The sequence below is a fragment of the Theropithecus gelada genome, chromosome 15, assembly GCF_003255815.1.
Source record: "Theropithecus gelada isolate Dixy chromosome 15, Tgel_1.0, whole genome shotgun sequence".
Classification (NCBI taxonomy): domain Eukaryota; kingdom Metazoa; phylum Chordata; class Mammalia; order Primates; family Cercopithecidae; genus Theropithecus; species Theropithecus gelada.
In genome coordinates, this window is record NC_037683.1 from 20,053,949 (window position 1) to 20,067,582 (window position 13,634).

The following is a 13,634-nucleotide window of genomic DNA, read 5'->3' on the forward strand; positions in this document are numbered from 1 at the left end:
GACCAAAGGCCCTAAATAGACATTTCTCAAAAGAAGAAGTACAAATGGCCAACAGGTATGTGGGGAAAAAAAAAAAAAAAAAAAGCTCAATACCACTAATCATCAGGGAAATGCAAAGTAAAACCACAATGAGCCATTATGGTAAACCAATAATACAGCCATTATGGAAGTTCCTCACAAAAATAAAAATAGAACTACCATAAAATCTAGCAATTCCGCTACTGGATGTATATCCAAAAGATATTAAATCAGTATGTCAAAGAGATATCTGCACTCCCCATATTCAATGCAGCATTATTCACAAGATTAGTGGCATCTATCTAACTGTCCACCAGTGCATGAATAAATCAAGAAAATGTGGCATATATCCACAATAAAATGCTATTCAGCCTTATAAATGAAAGAAATCCTGTCATTTCCAACAATATGGATGAACCTGGAGTACATTATGTTAAGTGAAATAAACCAGGCATTGAAGGACAAATAAGGGCATGAGCTCACTTATATGTGGGGTGTAAAAAAACTCAAATTCATAGAAACAGAGAGTAAATGGAGGTTACCAGAGGCTGGGGGTTGGGAAAACTTGGCAGATATGGCCAAGAGAGCCAATATTTTTGTTAGACATGAGGAGTAAGTTCAAGAGATCTGTCATGACATCATGGTCATGACAGTTAACAACAATATATGAATATTTGATAATTGCTAGTAGATTTTAAGTGTTCTCACTACAAAAAAAATATGTCAAGTGATGCATATGTTAAATAGCTTGATTTAGCCATTCAATAGCATATACATATATCAAAACATGTTGTACAACATAAATATACATAATTTTTGTCAGTTTATAAAAAAAACTTAGTTATAATAAATTGTATATTGGCCAGGTGTGGTTCCCCACACCTGTAATCCCAACACTTTGGGAGGCTGAAGTGGGTGGATCACTTGAGGCCAGGAGTTCGAGACCAGCCTGGCCAACATGGTGAAACCCTGTCTCTACTAAAAATACAAAAAATTAGCCAGGCGTGGTGGCGGGCACCTGTAATCCCAGCTACTTGGGAGGCTGAGGCAGGAGAACTGCTTGAATCGGGAATGGGAGGTTGTAGTGAGCTAAGATGGTGCCACTGCACTTCAGCCTGGGTGACACAGTGAGACTCTTGTCTCAAAAAACAAACAAACAAAAAAAATTAGCCGGGCATGGTGGCTCACGCCTATAGTCTCAACTACTCAAAAGGCTGAGGTGGGAGGAACCCTTGAGCCCAGGCAGTGGAGGTTGCAGTAAGCCGACATTGCGCCACTGCACTCCAGCCTGGGCGACAGAGCCAGATCCTGTCTCAAAAAAACAAAACAAAAAAACCCAAAAAACAAAACAAACAATGAAACATAATGTTTTCTCTTCTGAAAGAAATATTTTATTTTGAAAAGAATCATGCTACACCAACTTAAATTTCTTAAAATGAGATCTCAGTAATTAAGTACACCAGAGCACAGAAAACATTTTGTACCTTTGCAAGTAAAATTAAAGATTCAGAGAACCTATATAAAACACAGAAAGAAGGGATGCTTTCCATAACAGGGTAGACGGTAACTTTAAAATAATCGACTCGTAAGGAAAATTAAAGAAATCCTAATCACCAAAATACGTGGGATTGTTTTTTATGGTCTCCATGTGAAAATGTTTAAAGCTGTCAAGGTACGTCAGAAGTTTGCAGGAAACGAGCCCATAGTATGTCTCAAACAGTGTACATTCTTTTCCATCATTAATTTCCTTCCATGCCAGGGGCGTTCCAGGATCCGCAATTTCTGAGGATGTAAAAATGAACTTATAGCAACATCTGTTGTATCTAATGTGCCTTTTCCCAGAAAACCTTGAGCTGTGGATGGGTATAAGGCCAACGGACTTAGCACAAATTCCTACAAACACATCAGCTGGCACCATCATGGGTACTTCTTTGAAAACCACATACATCATTCGAGCCACATCTTGGGACATTATAAAGGCCTCGCCACTGCAGTAATCTGGGTAGTATTTTTCTGGGTACTCACTAAGAGGGACAAAGTCTCTGTTCTGAGGATCTCTATTGGGTGTAACCTGATGAATAACTCTTCCTATATAGATATCTTCTATTGGTTCTTTCAGATTGAGAAGATAGTCTACCAAGCTTGGTAGATTGACAAACATCTCCTCATCTACCTTGAGAATGAACAGGGCATTAGGGCAGAAAGCCAGAGCCCACTGTATCATTGCAATGATCTTCAGGGTTTGGTTCTCAGAACTGTCCAAGAAGATTCCTTCAATTATATCATTATTCTTATGGGACTCTTTGTTGATCTCTTTCTGGGTAGTCACTGAAACAGGCATTCCCAAAGCAAACAGTGTGAGAATGGGATGCCCTTGGACACTGGTCACATTGCCCCAAGTTTTCCTAATGAGGTCCCGTCTTGTTCCATTTCCTGGGCTACTGAAGACAAGAGACAGCAGAAAAATGTTCTTCCCTTTACATACTTCTGACTGGCTCAGGACATAATATTTGGAGAGATTACTTCTTAGGGGTTCTATGTTCAATTTTCTTGCCTTATTCTTAATTTCAAGAACTTTCATATCTATATAAGGCAAAGAATGCAGAAAGTATTCCTCCACAAAGTCAGCCCCAAAAAGCAAGGCATGAAATAGGATGACATTAAAAAGAATGAAACACCACTGGTGAGTCCGAAGTCTGCAGAAAGTCACCTAAAAAAGAAAAGGACAAGTGTTCATTCAGGCTTCATCTCTATTCCTGTTTTTGTCCTCACTGAGCCCTATACGGACCTCTCACAGCATTTAGCAGTACACTCTACTTTAGGTGTTTATTGTGATATATTGTTATTATCTATTTCTTCCACTACATCATGGTCTCCTGGACAGCAGGCATCGTGTCTCTGTCTTCTCCAGTGCTGCTGATTCCAGCATTTGGCACAAAGTGAACACTGAGTAAAGTGTTAGTTGGTTGTTTTCTTGCTTGTTTGGATAAAAGCTTGCTTACTTACTATATACAAGGCACTGTCTTGGACATTGTGATTACCAAGAATTGGACACAGACACATGGATATAACTTAACAAGTGGTATCATTGTGATAAAAACCTGTAGGAAAATACATGATGTTCTTTCTTGAATGGGAGCACCTGGATCCATTTCTTCTCTAATTACAAAAGTCAGGGGCTATTTTTCCATGAAGTGGCTGCTTTTGTTAGCCATGGCATCCTGGCTACTATCAAATATTTACATTCTTCTAGTATGACTTTCCAATTCAATCTAATACTGAATCAGAGTTTGTTTTGACAATGTCTCCTGGCCGGGCGCGGTGGCTCAAGCCTGTAATCCCAGCACTTTGGGAGGCCAAGACAGGCGGATCACGAGGTCAGGAGATCAAGACCATCCTGGCTAACATGGTGAAACCCCGTCTCTACTGAAAAAAAAAAAAAACAAAACAAAAAACTAGTCAGGCAAGGTGGCGGGTGCCTGTAGTCCCAGCTACTCGGGAGGCTGAGGCAGGAGAATGGCGTAAACCTGGGAGGCGGAGCTTGCAGTGAGCTGAGATCGGGCCACTGCACTCCAGCCCGGGCGACAGAGCGAGACTCCATCTCAAAAAAAATATAAATAAATAAAGACAACGTCTCCTAATCTATCTCACATTTCCATCGATATGGACAGATTACTGCTATCTGCATAGCACCTCTTCAGAGATGTAAGATAGATCTAGGCCAAGCTTACTCTACCTCATCAATGCAGACGAAAACTTTCTGTCTGAAAGGACATGTGCAGAATTGTAATATAACAGAGCCAGGGAATATTAAATGAATTAAATCCCTTTTCATTGGATCTTCAATCAATAAAGCCTCCCATAATAATTGTTACCTCCTATTATGCACTTGCTTTTGTGCCAGGCATTGTGATAAGCATTTTATGTGTCTTAACTCATTTAGCCCTGGTAATATCCCTTTCAGATAGGTTATTTTCATAATTAAGCTGAGCATCTGAGTAGCTTAGTCATTTGCCCAAGATCACACAGTGGGTAAGAGGTTAGGATAGGGCATGATTTGAACTCAAATCGGTCAGATTCCAAAGCTCACTCTTTTTTTTTTGAGACGGAGTCTTGCTCTTTCTCCCAGGCTGCAGATCTTGGCTCACTGCAACCTCCGCCTTCTGGGTTCAAGCGATTCTCATGCCTCAGCCTCCTGAGTAGCTGGGATTTCAGGCGTCTGCCACCACACCCAGCTAATTTTGGTATTTTTAGTAGAGATGGGGTTTTGCAATGTTGGCCAGGCTGGTTTCAAACTCCTGATCTCAGGTGATTCGCCCACCTCGGCCTTCCAAAGTGCTGGGATTACAGGTGAGAGCCACTGTGCCCAGCTCCAAAGCTCACTTTTAACCATTGGAGAATCACAACTCCTATCTTTTCTTTTCTCTCTCCTTCCTTCCTTCCTTCCTCCCTCCCTCCCTCCCTCCCCTTTCCTTCTTTCTCTCCCTCCCACCCTCCCTCCCTCCCTTCTTCCCTTGCTCGCTCTTTCTTTGTTTCTCTTTATTTTTGACACAGAGTCTTACTCTGTGGCCCAGGCTAGAGTGTAGTGGCATAATCTTGGCTCACTGCAACCTCCACCTCCCAGGTTCAAGAGATTCTCCTGCCTCAGCCTCCCAAGTAGCTGGGATTACAGGCATGCACGACCACTCCCAGGTAATGTTTGTACTTTTAGTAAAGACGGGGTTTCACCACATTGGCTAGGGTGGTCTTGAACTCCTGACCTCAGGCGATCCACCTGCCTCGGCCTCCCAAAGAGCTGAGATGACAGGCGTGAGCCACCGTGCCCGGCCCCTATGTTCTTCAAATAGTCAAAAAACACAACACAACAAAAAAACCAGCAATGATAACCTGAACTCCTTTCCATTTTCTCATTTACACATAGAAAAAGTTTCAGCTTCCTCAAAGCCTATTTTACTAGATATCAAATGCTTTAAAGATTATAAGAAACTTACTTGCATGTTGCCTGTGAGCAATTTCAGGGTCTTAGAAATTATTGAGTTCAGATGCCAAGTTATGCCCAAACGCATCTCAGGATCACTCCAGTCCAACAGCAATTGCAGTAAAGTACTTTGTGCCTCAACCTTTGAGGATAAGGTTTCTTGCCAATCAACCTGAGCTTTGATCCTAGAATACCTGCTGACTGCACAGAAGAGTGGGTGCTGATCATGTTACAGCTATAGAGTGAATCCAGAACAAAGAACAGAAAAAGCAAACCTCTTCAAATGCTTTCAACCCTGTGTACTTCATGAAACTGACCCCATGTCTTTATACTGAGTTCCTGGTAAAGTATGTGTGGAAGTTCAAAGAACAGTTACCCAGGTCACTTCTCCACAGCATTGCTGCGCAAGTAGATATAACCTATATTTTTGGAGTGCATCTCAAGAAACTAAACAGCTGGAGTAATGCCTGCTCCCTGGTACATACACATGCAAAAACTGTGCTAGACATAGAGGAATATTTTTCATCCGTAGTGGGTGCGTTATTTTCTCCCAAAGAAACATCATATGCTGAGGTCTGGTGTATGGCTCATTGGGAAAGATTCAGAATCCCTAGTATGGGCTATGCAAGCACTTTACTAAATCAATTTTAAGTCATCTGAACTACCTCCCCCAGGCAAGTTTAGCTCAAAATGGAAAACAACATATAGTCCATTTTAGCCGGAATTGAAGAAACTAAACATTTGATGTTTTCTCCTTTCCTGGAGCATGCATGTGTAGGAATTATCCCAAACATCATTTTTACCAGCAAGTTTATTTCAAGAAAATAAACAACATTCAGCATATTTTCATGTTCCTGTCACACAAGCAATTATACTGAGCATTCTGTTCTCATATCAGACTATATTTCATCCTTTCCTTCAACATCCAATAGCCATTTACAACAGCTTTTGTAATTCTTTGGCTAGGAATAACTTCTTATATTTAAAGCTATGTTTTCTCAGCAATCATTACACAATCTTGAAAATATTTACAAGGTGGGAAAAAAATCTAACCTAAAATTTCAAATGAAAGGGAATTTTAGGCCGGGTGCGGTGGCTCAAGCCTGTAATCCCAGCACTTTGGGAGGCCGAGGCGGGCGGATCACGAGGTCAGGAGATCAAGACCATCCTGGCTAACACGGTGAAACCCCGTCTCTACTAAAAAATACAAAAAAAAACTAGCCGAGCGAGGTGGCGGGCGCCTGTAGTCCCAGCTACTCAGGAGGCTGAGGCAGGAGAATGGCGTAAACCTGGGAGGCGGAGCTTGCAGTGAGCTGAGATCCGGCCACTGCACTCCAGCATGGGCGACAGAGCAAGACTCCGTCTCAAAAAAAAAAAAAAAGAAAGGGAATTTTACATACATTGAATTTAACAATTTTACATATACTGAAATTAACAATTGAATAGGTCTTGTATTTAATTAAATATTACTTCCATTTTGCAATTTAAAACATGTTTTATAGTCATGAATTTTGCTCCTGGATCCCCCCTGGGCTTAAATTTGCACAATTTGGTTTCTTTGTTATGAGAGGTCCAAACAATATTATCTCTGGGGCAGCTCCATCTGCACTTTTCAATTTGATTCATCAAACTGTACTGGGGTTGAGAATGTTTGCTCCAGAGATACGGGTGCTTGATTTTCTTGATTACCCTGCTACTGCCTTCCCTTTCATAGAAAGTATCCAATCTGTATTATCCATGTCTTCCTAAATGTCTTATAATGCTGTCATCAGTCATGTTCTGACTTAGAAGTCTAGAGTGACATCCTGTTGCTTAGCAAATCAAATTTGCTCTCTTGAGACCTTACTTTTAGGACACCGTAGTTGACTTCCACCCCACATAATCAATTTTTATTTCCCTTGTTTCAAGTAGCCTAGATGAAGTCAGGATGCTTGGAACCTTGGCCATGCTCTACTGTCTACTGGATATGTGTCTCTGTCATTGTTTATATTAATGGACTGTGCTATCAAGCATGGTAGCCATTAGCCACATGTGGCTATTAAAATTAAATAAAATTAAGAATTTAGTTAATTTACATCAGGTGCTTTTCAAGTGTTCAGTAGCCACAAGAGGCTAGTGACTGCCTTATTGGACAGCACCAAGAGAACAACTCCATCATAGGCAAAAGGCCTATTGGACAGTGTTGGTATAAGATGCATGTGAATGTGCGTGTATGCACATATGGTTTAGGAACCCTTACAGAGAAACGAGGATAACTTGTGTGCTGGGCATCATGGTTCACCCCTGTAATCCGAGCACTTTTTGGGAGGCCCAGGCAGGTGGATCACTTGAGCCTAGAAGTACAAGACCAGCCCGGGCAACATAGCAAAACCCTGCCTCTACAAAAATACACACACACACACACACACACACACACAAATTAACTGGGCATGGTGACATGCATCTGTGGTCCCATCCACTCAGGAGGCTGAGGTGGGAGGATCGCTTGAGCCTGGAGAAGTTGAGGCTGCAGTGAGCCAAGATCGTTGTCACTGTACTCCAGCCTGAGCGACAGAGTGATACGTTGCCTCAAAAAAAAAAAAAAAAAAAAAAAAAAAAAGGGGTAACTTGTGCTCTGAAGTCAGTTTGGGTTGAAATCCAACGACAGCCATTTACTATGACCTTAGGCAAGATGCCTAAACCTCTTTTGATTTCAGTTTCCCGATCTCTAAAAATGGGCCTAATAATAGTTACCAGCTTGTGCGGTTGTTGTGGGAGCTGAGTGAGATGGTACACAACAAGTGTTGAGAAAGAGTGCGTGGAATTTTTTAGCTCAGTTTTAGTTCTTGAAGCAAAAAGGTTTGCATGCTTAATTTCCTTCAATCCTCAGAGCCTACCGATGGGGAGTTCACTATAACTCCATGCAGATGAAGCAAAGTCTGAGAGGTGAAGTAACCAGGCCATAGCTAGAGTGTAAATGTTGTGATTCATTCAAATCTACATCACTTGACTGTCTTTTTTCATTCAACAATCTCCTTACCTTGCTTTATTTCTCTCCTTTTCACATGCCCTACTTAGTCTATCTGTCTTCCTCCTTCTAATAGATGTAAGCCTCCGGCGGTCAGGGATTTTTGCGTTTTTTGTTCACGAACCCTATCCCCTATAACAGTGTTCGGGATAAAGAGGGGCCCAACAGGTCGTATGAATTTGGACACGTCTCAACTTCCCTGAGCCACAGCTCCCTCTCCTCCGAAAATGAGGATAATAAGAAAGCCTACTGCAGAGCTGGTGCAAGATCGGATTGGAGGAGCGACACAAAAGCGCTGTGCAAACCTGGATGTACGGTACGAAAAGAAGCTCTGTTCTAGGTTGCATCCGGCCTAAGCACCTTCAGGGCCGCGCGGCGAGCGTTCAACTTCCAGGGACGCTCTCCTCCCAATCCCTATTCCTGGCCTCCAGCCTCCTACCACCCACCACCCACCTCGGGGCGGCGACCGGAAGTGCAGCCGCTTCCGCCGGGCGCCGCGGGGCAGAGGGAAGCGCGGAGATGAGGGACGCGCGGAGATGACGCAGACAGCACCGGAAGCCGCTCCCCAGTGAGGCTGTGGACCGGGAGCGGCGGCCGCAGGTCCAGGTCTGTATGCTAGGCGGGGCCGGTCGGGGAGGGGACTTTCAGGCGCCCGCGCCTCTGCTGACCTGCCGCGCCTTGGCTGTTTTTCTCTCCCTGCAGGCGCCATGGCTGCGGAGCGGACCCGGCCGCTGCGAGGCTCTGGCGGCCCGAGCGTGCCTAGTAGCTGTGAACCCGGCTCGAGGTCCCGGGCCCCGGGGCGCTCGCTCAGGTCAGTGCCGCGCGGAACACGGTTCCGAGGCAAGGGACCTGGGAGCGACGAATGGGTTGATGGGATCTGGATTTTAGAAATGGGAAAACAGGGTTTCGGAGTTACTGCCTCCTACTGCCTCCATTTCCTTAGCTGCAAAATGAGTTAACAGTGATGTCCCAGGGCTACCAAATGTTTGAAAGATGATGAAGTGTGATGAGGTGGTTTATGAAGTACAAAGAGCTGTGCTGCGCCATAATTGTGGGTATGCCGTGGAAACAGGTGTGTGTGGGGGGTGCTGCTTGAAGTAAAGCAAAGATAACAATATTAATGCTGAGTAAAAATGGTAACCGACATTTACTGTAGGCTTACAGCGTGCCGGGTACTGTGCTAAACGCTTTACGTGCACTATCTTGTTTAACCCTCATAAAAGCCCTTGTAGGTAATGCTCTTCGTGGCTGTATTTTACAAGTGAGGAAACAGGGCGTGAGACAGGTGAAGTGTTTTGCCCAAGGTCACCCAGCAACAAGTGGAGTTGCAGAACGCATTTTTATAAACATTTGTATTCTTTCAAAACTTTAAAAAATTCACCTTAAAACTAAAGGCTGTCTTTTGATAGTATATCATACTTACATGGTTTTCAGTTTTAAAAGGTATACGATAAAAAGGGACCTCTCATTCCTTTTCTCCAGTTCTGTCTGGAGGCAACCAGGGTTGTCAGCTTCTTGAATATTCAGAATACATTTTATGCATATGTAAGTTTATAGGTGTGTATACATTTTCAACGCCTCTGTACTCCTTGATAAGAAAAGAGGGGGAAATGAAGCCTCCTTCCCTCTAACACTAACAATTATGTTGCTTTCACTCTTGACTAGGCCAGGTTCTGATGGAGGAGGAGGTGGGGAAAACACATTTACACTGTTTTACAGAAGGTCTTGTCTCTAACACCTCAGAGTATAGGTTTGGGGAGAGTGAGTACTGGGCAAAATATTGAGCCTGCTACTTCCTATGCCGTTCTGGGAAAGCCACTCCACTTCTTGAGCCATACATTTCCTTATCATGTTAGTTAAGGGCGGCATTACTGATACCTTCCATGAGGTTATGAAGATCAAATGAGATGTTTACCAGTGGTACTTTTTCTTTAAAACCAATATAAATATGTGAGTTGCCTAAGGTAACATAGGGAGTTAATGGCAGAACCTGAGACCAAACCCGGGCTCTCTTTTTCCAATTTAGGAGTCTTTTTGTTACATGACCCACTTTGTGATTATTGATACTGAATGCAAGAGGGCAAGTTGAATGTTAACTCTGAGGTAGAGGCGTGGGATAAGGGGGCCAAACAGCAGGGAATGTGGATAGAATAAGGCACCTGCTGGGAAACGAGAGCCTGCAATAAACAGGTGCTCTTTTCTTTTCTTTTTTTTTTTTTTGAGACGGAGTCTCGCTTTGTTGCCCAGGCTGGAGTGCAGTGGCGCGATCTCGGCTCACTGCAAGCTCCGCCTCCCGGGTTCACGCCATTCTCCTACCTCAGCCTCCCAAGTAGCTGGGACTACAGGCGCCCGCTACCACACCCGGCTAATTTTTTTGTATTTTTAGTAGAGACGGGGTTTCACTGTGTTAGTCAGGATGGTCTCGATCTCCTGACCTCGTGATCTGCCCGCCTTGGCCTCCCAAAGTGCTGGGATTACAGGCGTGAGCCACCCTGCCCGACCAACAGGTGCTCTTAATTATCAAGTTAAACCCCTAGTAAGTTTGAGCCCTTGAGTTTTTCTTCCGGGTATTTTGAAGAGAAACTTTGTGGTAAGATGATGGGGTCGAAAGAGATGTTAGTGTTCATGTCCATTCCAGCCTCAGTGTCACAGAAATCTTTCCTGCCAGATATTCATAGTAATAAAACTAACAAAAAGTACCATTTGAGTTTTTACCCCCTAGACTGTACACTGTGCTAAGCTTGTCCTTGCTATATTTCTGAGTTTCACCCTTCAAGTTGGATGATAGCTTCCATTTTACAGATGATAAAACTGAAGCTTAAAAGTTAGTTGGACATGCCCGTAATCACATAGGAAGTGGTTGAATCAGTAAAACATTTGACCTCCAAAGCATTTTCATGTATCACGTTCTGCCTCTGTGTGCAACTGTCCTTGACTGTTCGTGGTAATGGGAAACTAACTACTCTGGAAGGAGCTATTCCATTGTTGGAAAGCGCTGAGATTTAAAAGCTTCTCATGTTGAATTGAAATCCCATTTCCTGAGGTTTGTGCAACCAGTATATGATATTTCTAGAGGCTGCCTAAAAGAGTCCAGTTTAGACCTGTTACCTTAGAAAGCCCCCTCCAAAGTTAGTTGATCCTTTTGGAAAAGTAAAAAATTGGTGTTTTTTAATAATGCATTCTGCGGTTAGTGAGACTTGCTTTTTTAGGGGGAAAAAAATGCCTTTTTCAGAATAATCAGAGGTGAACTGCTCAATCCTACAAGGGATTGAGTGGTTTAAAAGGCAATCTAAAAGTTGGGAAAATTTTTTTATTAAGAGTTAGGAGAATATTTAAATCTCAGATATGGCTGAGCTTTTTAGAGGTGCTCTCTGAAAAAGCTTCTTCCATAATCTTTAGCGGTGTCATCGGCACATTAATTTGACTTTTTAAAAAAATTATACTTTAAGTTCTAGGATACTTGTGCACAACGTGTAGGTTTGTTACATAGATATACATGTGAATTTGGCATGTTATAGTATGTCTCTTAGATATTTGTGAATGATGGGAACCTGATAAGATTTTAATGAGTATTCTAAATTTGCCTTGTAGCCATTTGAGTAACAATTCAGCTCACTTAAATACAAGTATTTCTACAATAGATGTGTGTCAGCATGTGTATGTATGTGTGTATATGTAGATGTGATGGAGGAAGCTTCCCACACCACACTTTTCACTGTTAAAAATGTTTCCGGAGCAGGTGTTTTGGTGTGTGTTTTTAATTGACCAATATTAATTAACTAGCTATTGTGACAGTATGCAGATGCCCACAGAAGATAATTGCTTTGTCTTGTTGCAAATTATTTTTTAAAAGAGATTTTGAAGAAATGTTATATAGATAAGAGGATTGTTAGGATTTAGAGGAAGGAGGGGGCTTGTTATTGCGTGATAAGTCGATAAAACTTTTAGCTGTCTGATAATTTTTTGTCAGCTAAGTACATTTTTAATACAAATTAATAAATCCTCTCTAGCCCAAACTTTGGCTTCAGAAGTATTAGCTTGAAGTCTAGTCACAGTTCCAGAAATCAAAACTATTCGCAGATATGTCATTGCAAGGTTTGGTTGCTTCTACTAATAAATCAGACTGCTTATTTGTCTAAGAATGTTATTGCCAATTTTGATATTGGACACTCACGATTTTACTCACCTTACGTTAACAAAGTTGGAAGATGAGATCTTGCTTTTTGTGTAGACCTGATCTAGGTGATATGTCTGGAAAGAAATTAACTTTCCTTTTTCACATTAATTTGGACATATGTTTTTAAAATTAATATGACAGTCTCGTGAGAAACTGAGTATTCAGAAGGAAAGTTTTTATTAAATCGTGAAAATATTTGAATATATGGAAATAAAGAGAATAATAAATCCCTATGTACCCATCACCCAGCATTAACATCTATCAACACATAGTCTTGAGAAAGATAGTTTTTACTGGTTATTTTTTTGTTATCTTTCATTAGTTTAATCCTCATTAAGAGTGAATTAATACTAGTTGACACTAATACAGGATACTGTAAAAAAATTGTTTGTTACAGTTAGCTCAGGAGCAATTTGTCGTTCTCCTAAAGGAGAAAATGGTCTAATGGGTAGACACACTACCCCCAGATCTTACCACTAGGTCGTGGTTCTCCTGGTTGTCACTTATTTCAGAGAGAGAGCTTGGTACCCTGATCTTGAGAATACTGGCATCCAGTCTGTTCTGCGGCTATTTAAGAGCCCTGTGAACATAGGCAAATCACATACCTTCTCTAACCTGTGGTTTCCTCATTTGCAAAGTGAAGATTATAATGTCTGTTTTTTGGTATTTTATAAACACAAGGATTATTAATTTGCTTTATTTGTGCAGGCCTCCAGGACCCTCATGGCTCCCTGGGGCACATGGTTAAGAGTTGTCACTAGCTCATACGAGGCTTATAAAAACAGACTAAAGCCAAATAAGATCTTTGGTAATTCATGTTAGAAACAGGCAGTGCCATAAAGAAGTTGGAAGAACCAGAATTTCTGAGGCAGATAACTTACTACACCTGCTTACTTTTCTTCCCTAAACCTTTTCATCTGAACATCTGTTGCAAAACCAAGTAGTCAGTTCTATGATTTTGGTGACAGGTTGTGCCTGCCATGATAATCAGTGTCTCAGGTTACTGCTCAGGAAACTTGTTTCTGATTGTCACATCCTGGTGCTTACTTTTGTGATTTTAGTACTCAAATAGAATGTATTAAGGAATTCATTAAGGAAATTGTTTTATAATGGTTTTGATGGGGGAGGGGTGTATTATAAAATATACTGTTTTATAATGAATTGTTGGTAAATCTGTTACTATGAAGATGCATGTAGCATGTGCAAAAGGACTTCAAAAGGAATAAGTCACACACACCAATCTGTTTCACTGACTTATGTTTTGGAGATCATGATTTGTTAAAGTATGTTTTCTCAAATGTGTTTTCTTTTGTGTGCATGAAAAGTATTCAGATAAATATAGTGTATTAACTGTAAAGTTGTAATGTAACTATGCATAAAGTTGTAATGGCAGATTTTTTACACTAATTTTTAATACTTCATTTGTTAGCAGTCTTGCTTGAACAGTCTTTTTG

The 13,634-nt window shown here is 41.6% G+C and overlaps 2 protein-coding genes across 9 annotated transcripts in view; one reads left to right on the forward strand and one right to left on the reverse strand.

Annotated features, from left to right (window-relative positions):
- Positions 1–1,395: 1,395 nt before the first annotated feature.
- On the reverse strand, positions 1,396–8,437 carry LOC112608488 (putative UDP-GlcNAc:betaGal beta-1,3-N-acetylglucosaminyltransferase LOC100288842). Of its 2 annotated transcripts, none has more exons than XM_025360428.1 (2): positions 8,309–8,433; positions 1,396–2,728 (listed from the first exon to the last, which is right to left on the reverse strand). In XM_025360428.1, exons 1-2 carry the CDS (start codon positions 8,348–8,350, stop codon positions 1,625–1,627), a joined length of 1,146 nt encoding a protein of 381 aa, XP_025216213.1. In that variant the 5' UTR covers positions 8,351–8,433; the 3' UTR covers positions 1,396–1,624. The 2 variants fall into 2 exon arrangements, 1 of the variants encoding a protein (XP_025216213.1); XR_003116000.1 differs by having other exon boundaries at positions 2,572–2,728; positions 8,016–8,437.
- Positions 8,438–8,474: 37 nt separating this feature from the next.
- FBXW2 (F-box and WD repeat domain containing 2) overlaps positions 8,475–13,634 on the forward strand; it is a 34,284-nt gene continuing 29,124 nt past the window's right edge. Inside the window, exons 1-2 of one of the 7 annotated variants that reach the window (XM_025359624.1) lie at positions 8,475–8,603; positions 8,706–8,814. Coding sequence is in view for 2 of the 7 variants with exons in the window: in XM_025359621.1 (XP_025215406.1) it covers positions 8,616–8,814 (199 nt within the window). In the remaining 5 variants the exon portion in view is untranslated. Of the gene's footprint in view, positions 9,076–13,634 lie in introns of all 7 variants that reach the window. The other 6 variants (XM_025359626.1, XM_025359623.1, XM_025359625.1 and 3 more) reach the window with 6 other exon arrangements.

What these genes read in the sequence shown, in the direction of transcription:
- LOC112608488 (XM_025360428.1), bottom strand. Translation starts at nt 8,350, where the DNA reads ATGCAACCTAGAACAGAGCTTCTTTTCGTACCGTACATCCAG. An exon ending in TTTTCGTACCGTACATCCAG is followed by an intron (nt 2,729 to 8,308) that starts GTTTGCACAGCG and finishes TTTCTTTTTTAG; the next exon opens with GTGACTTTCTGCAGACTTCG.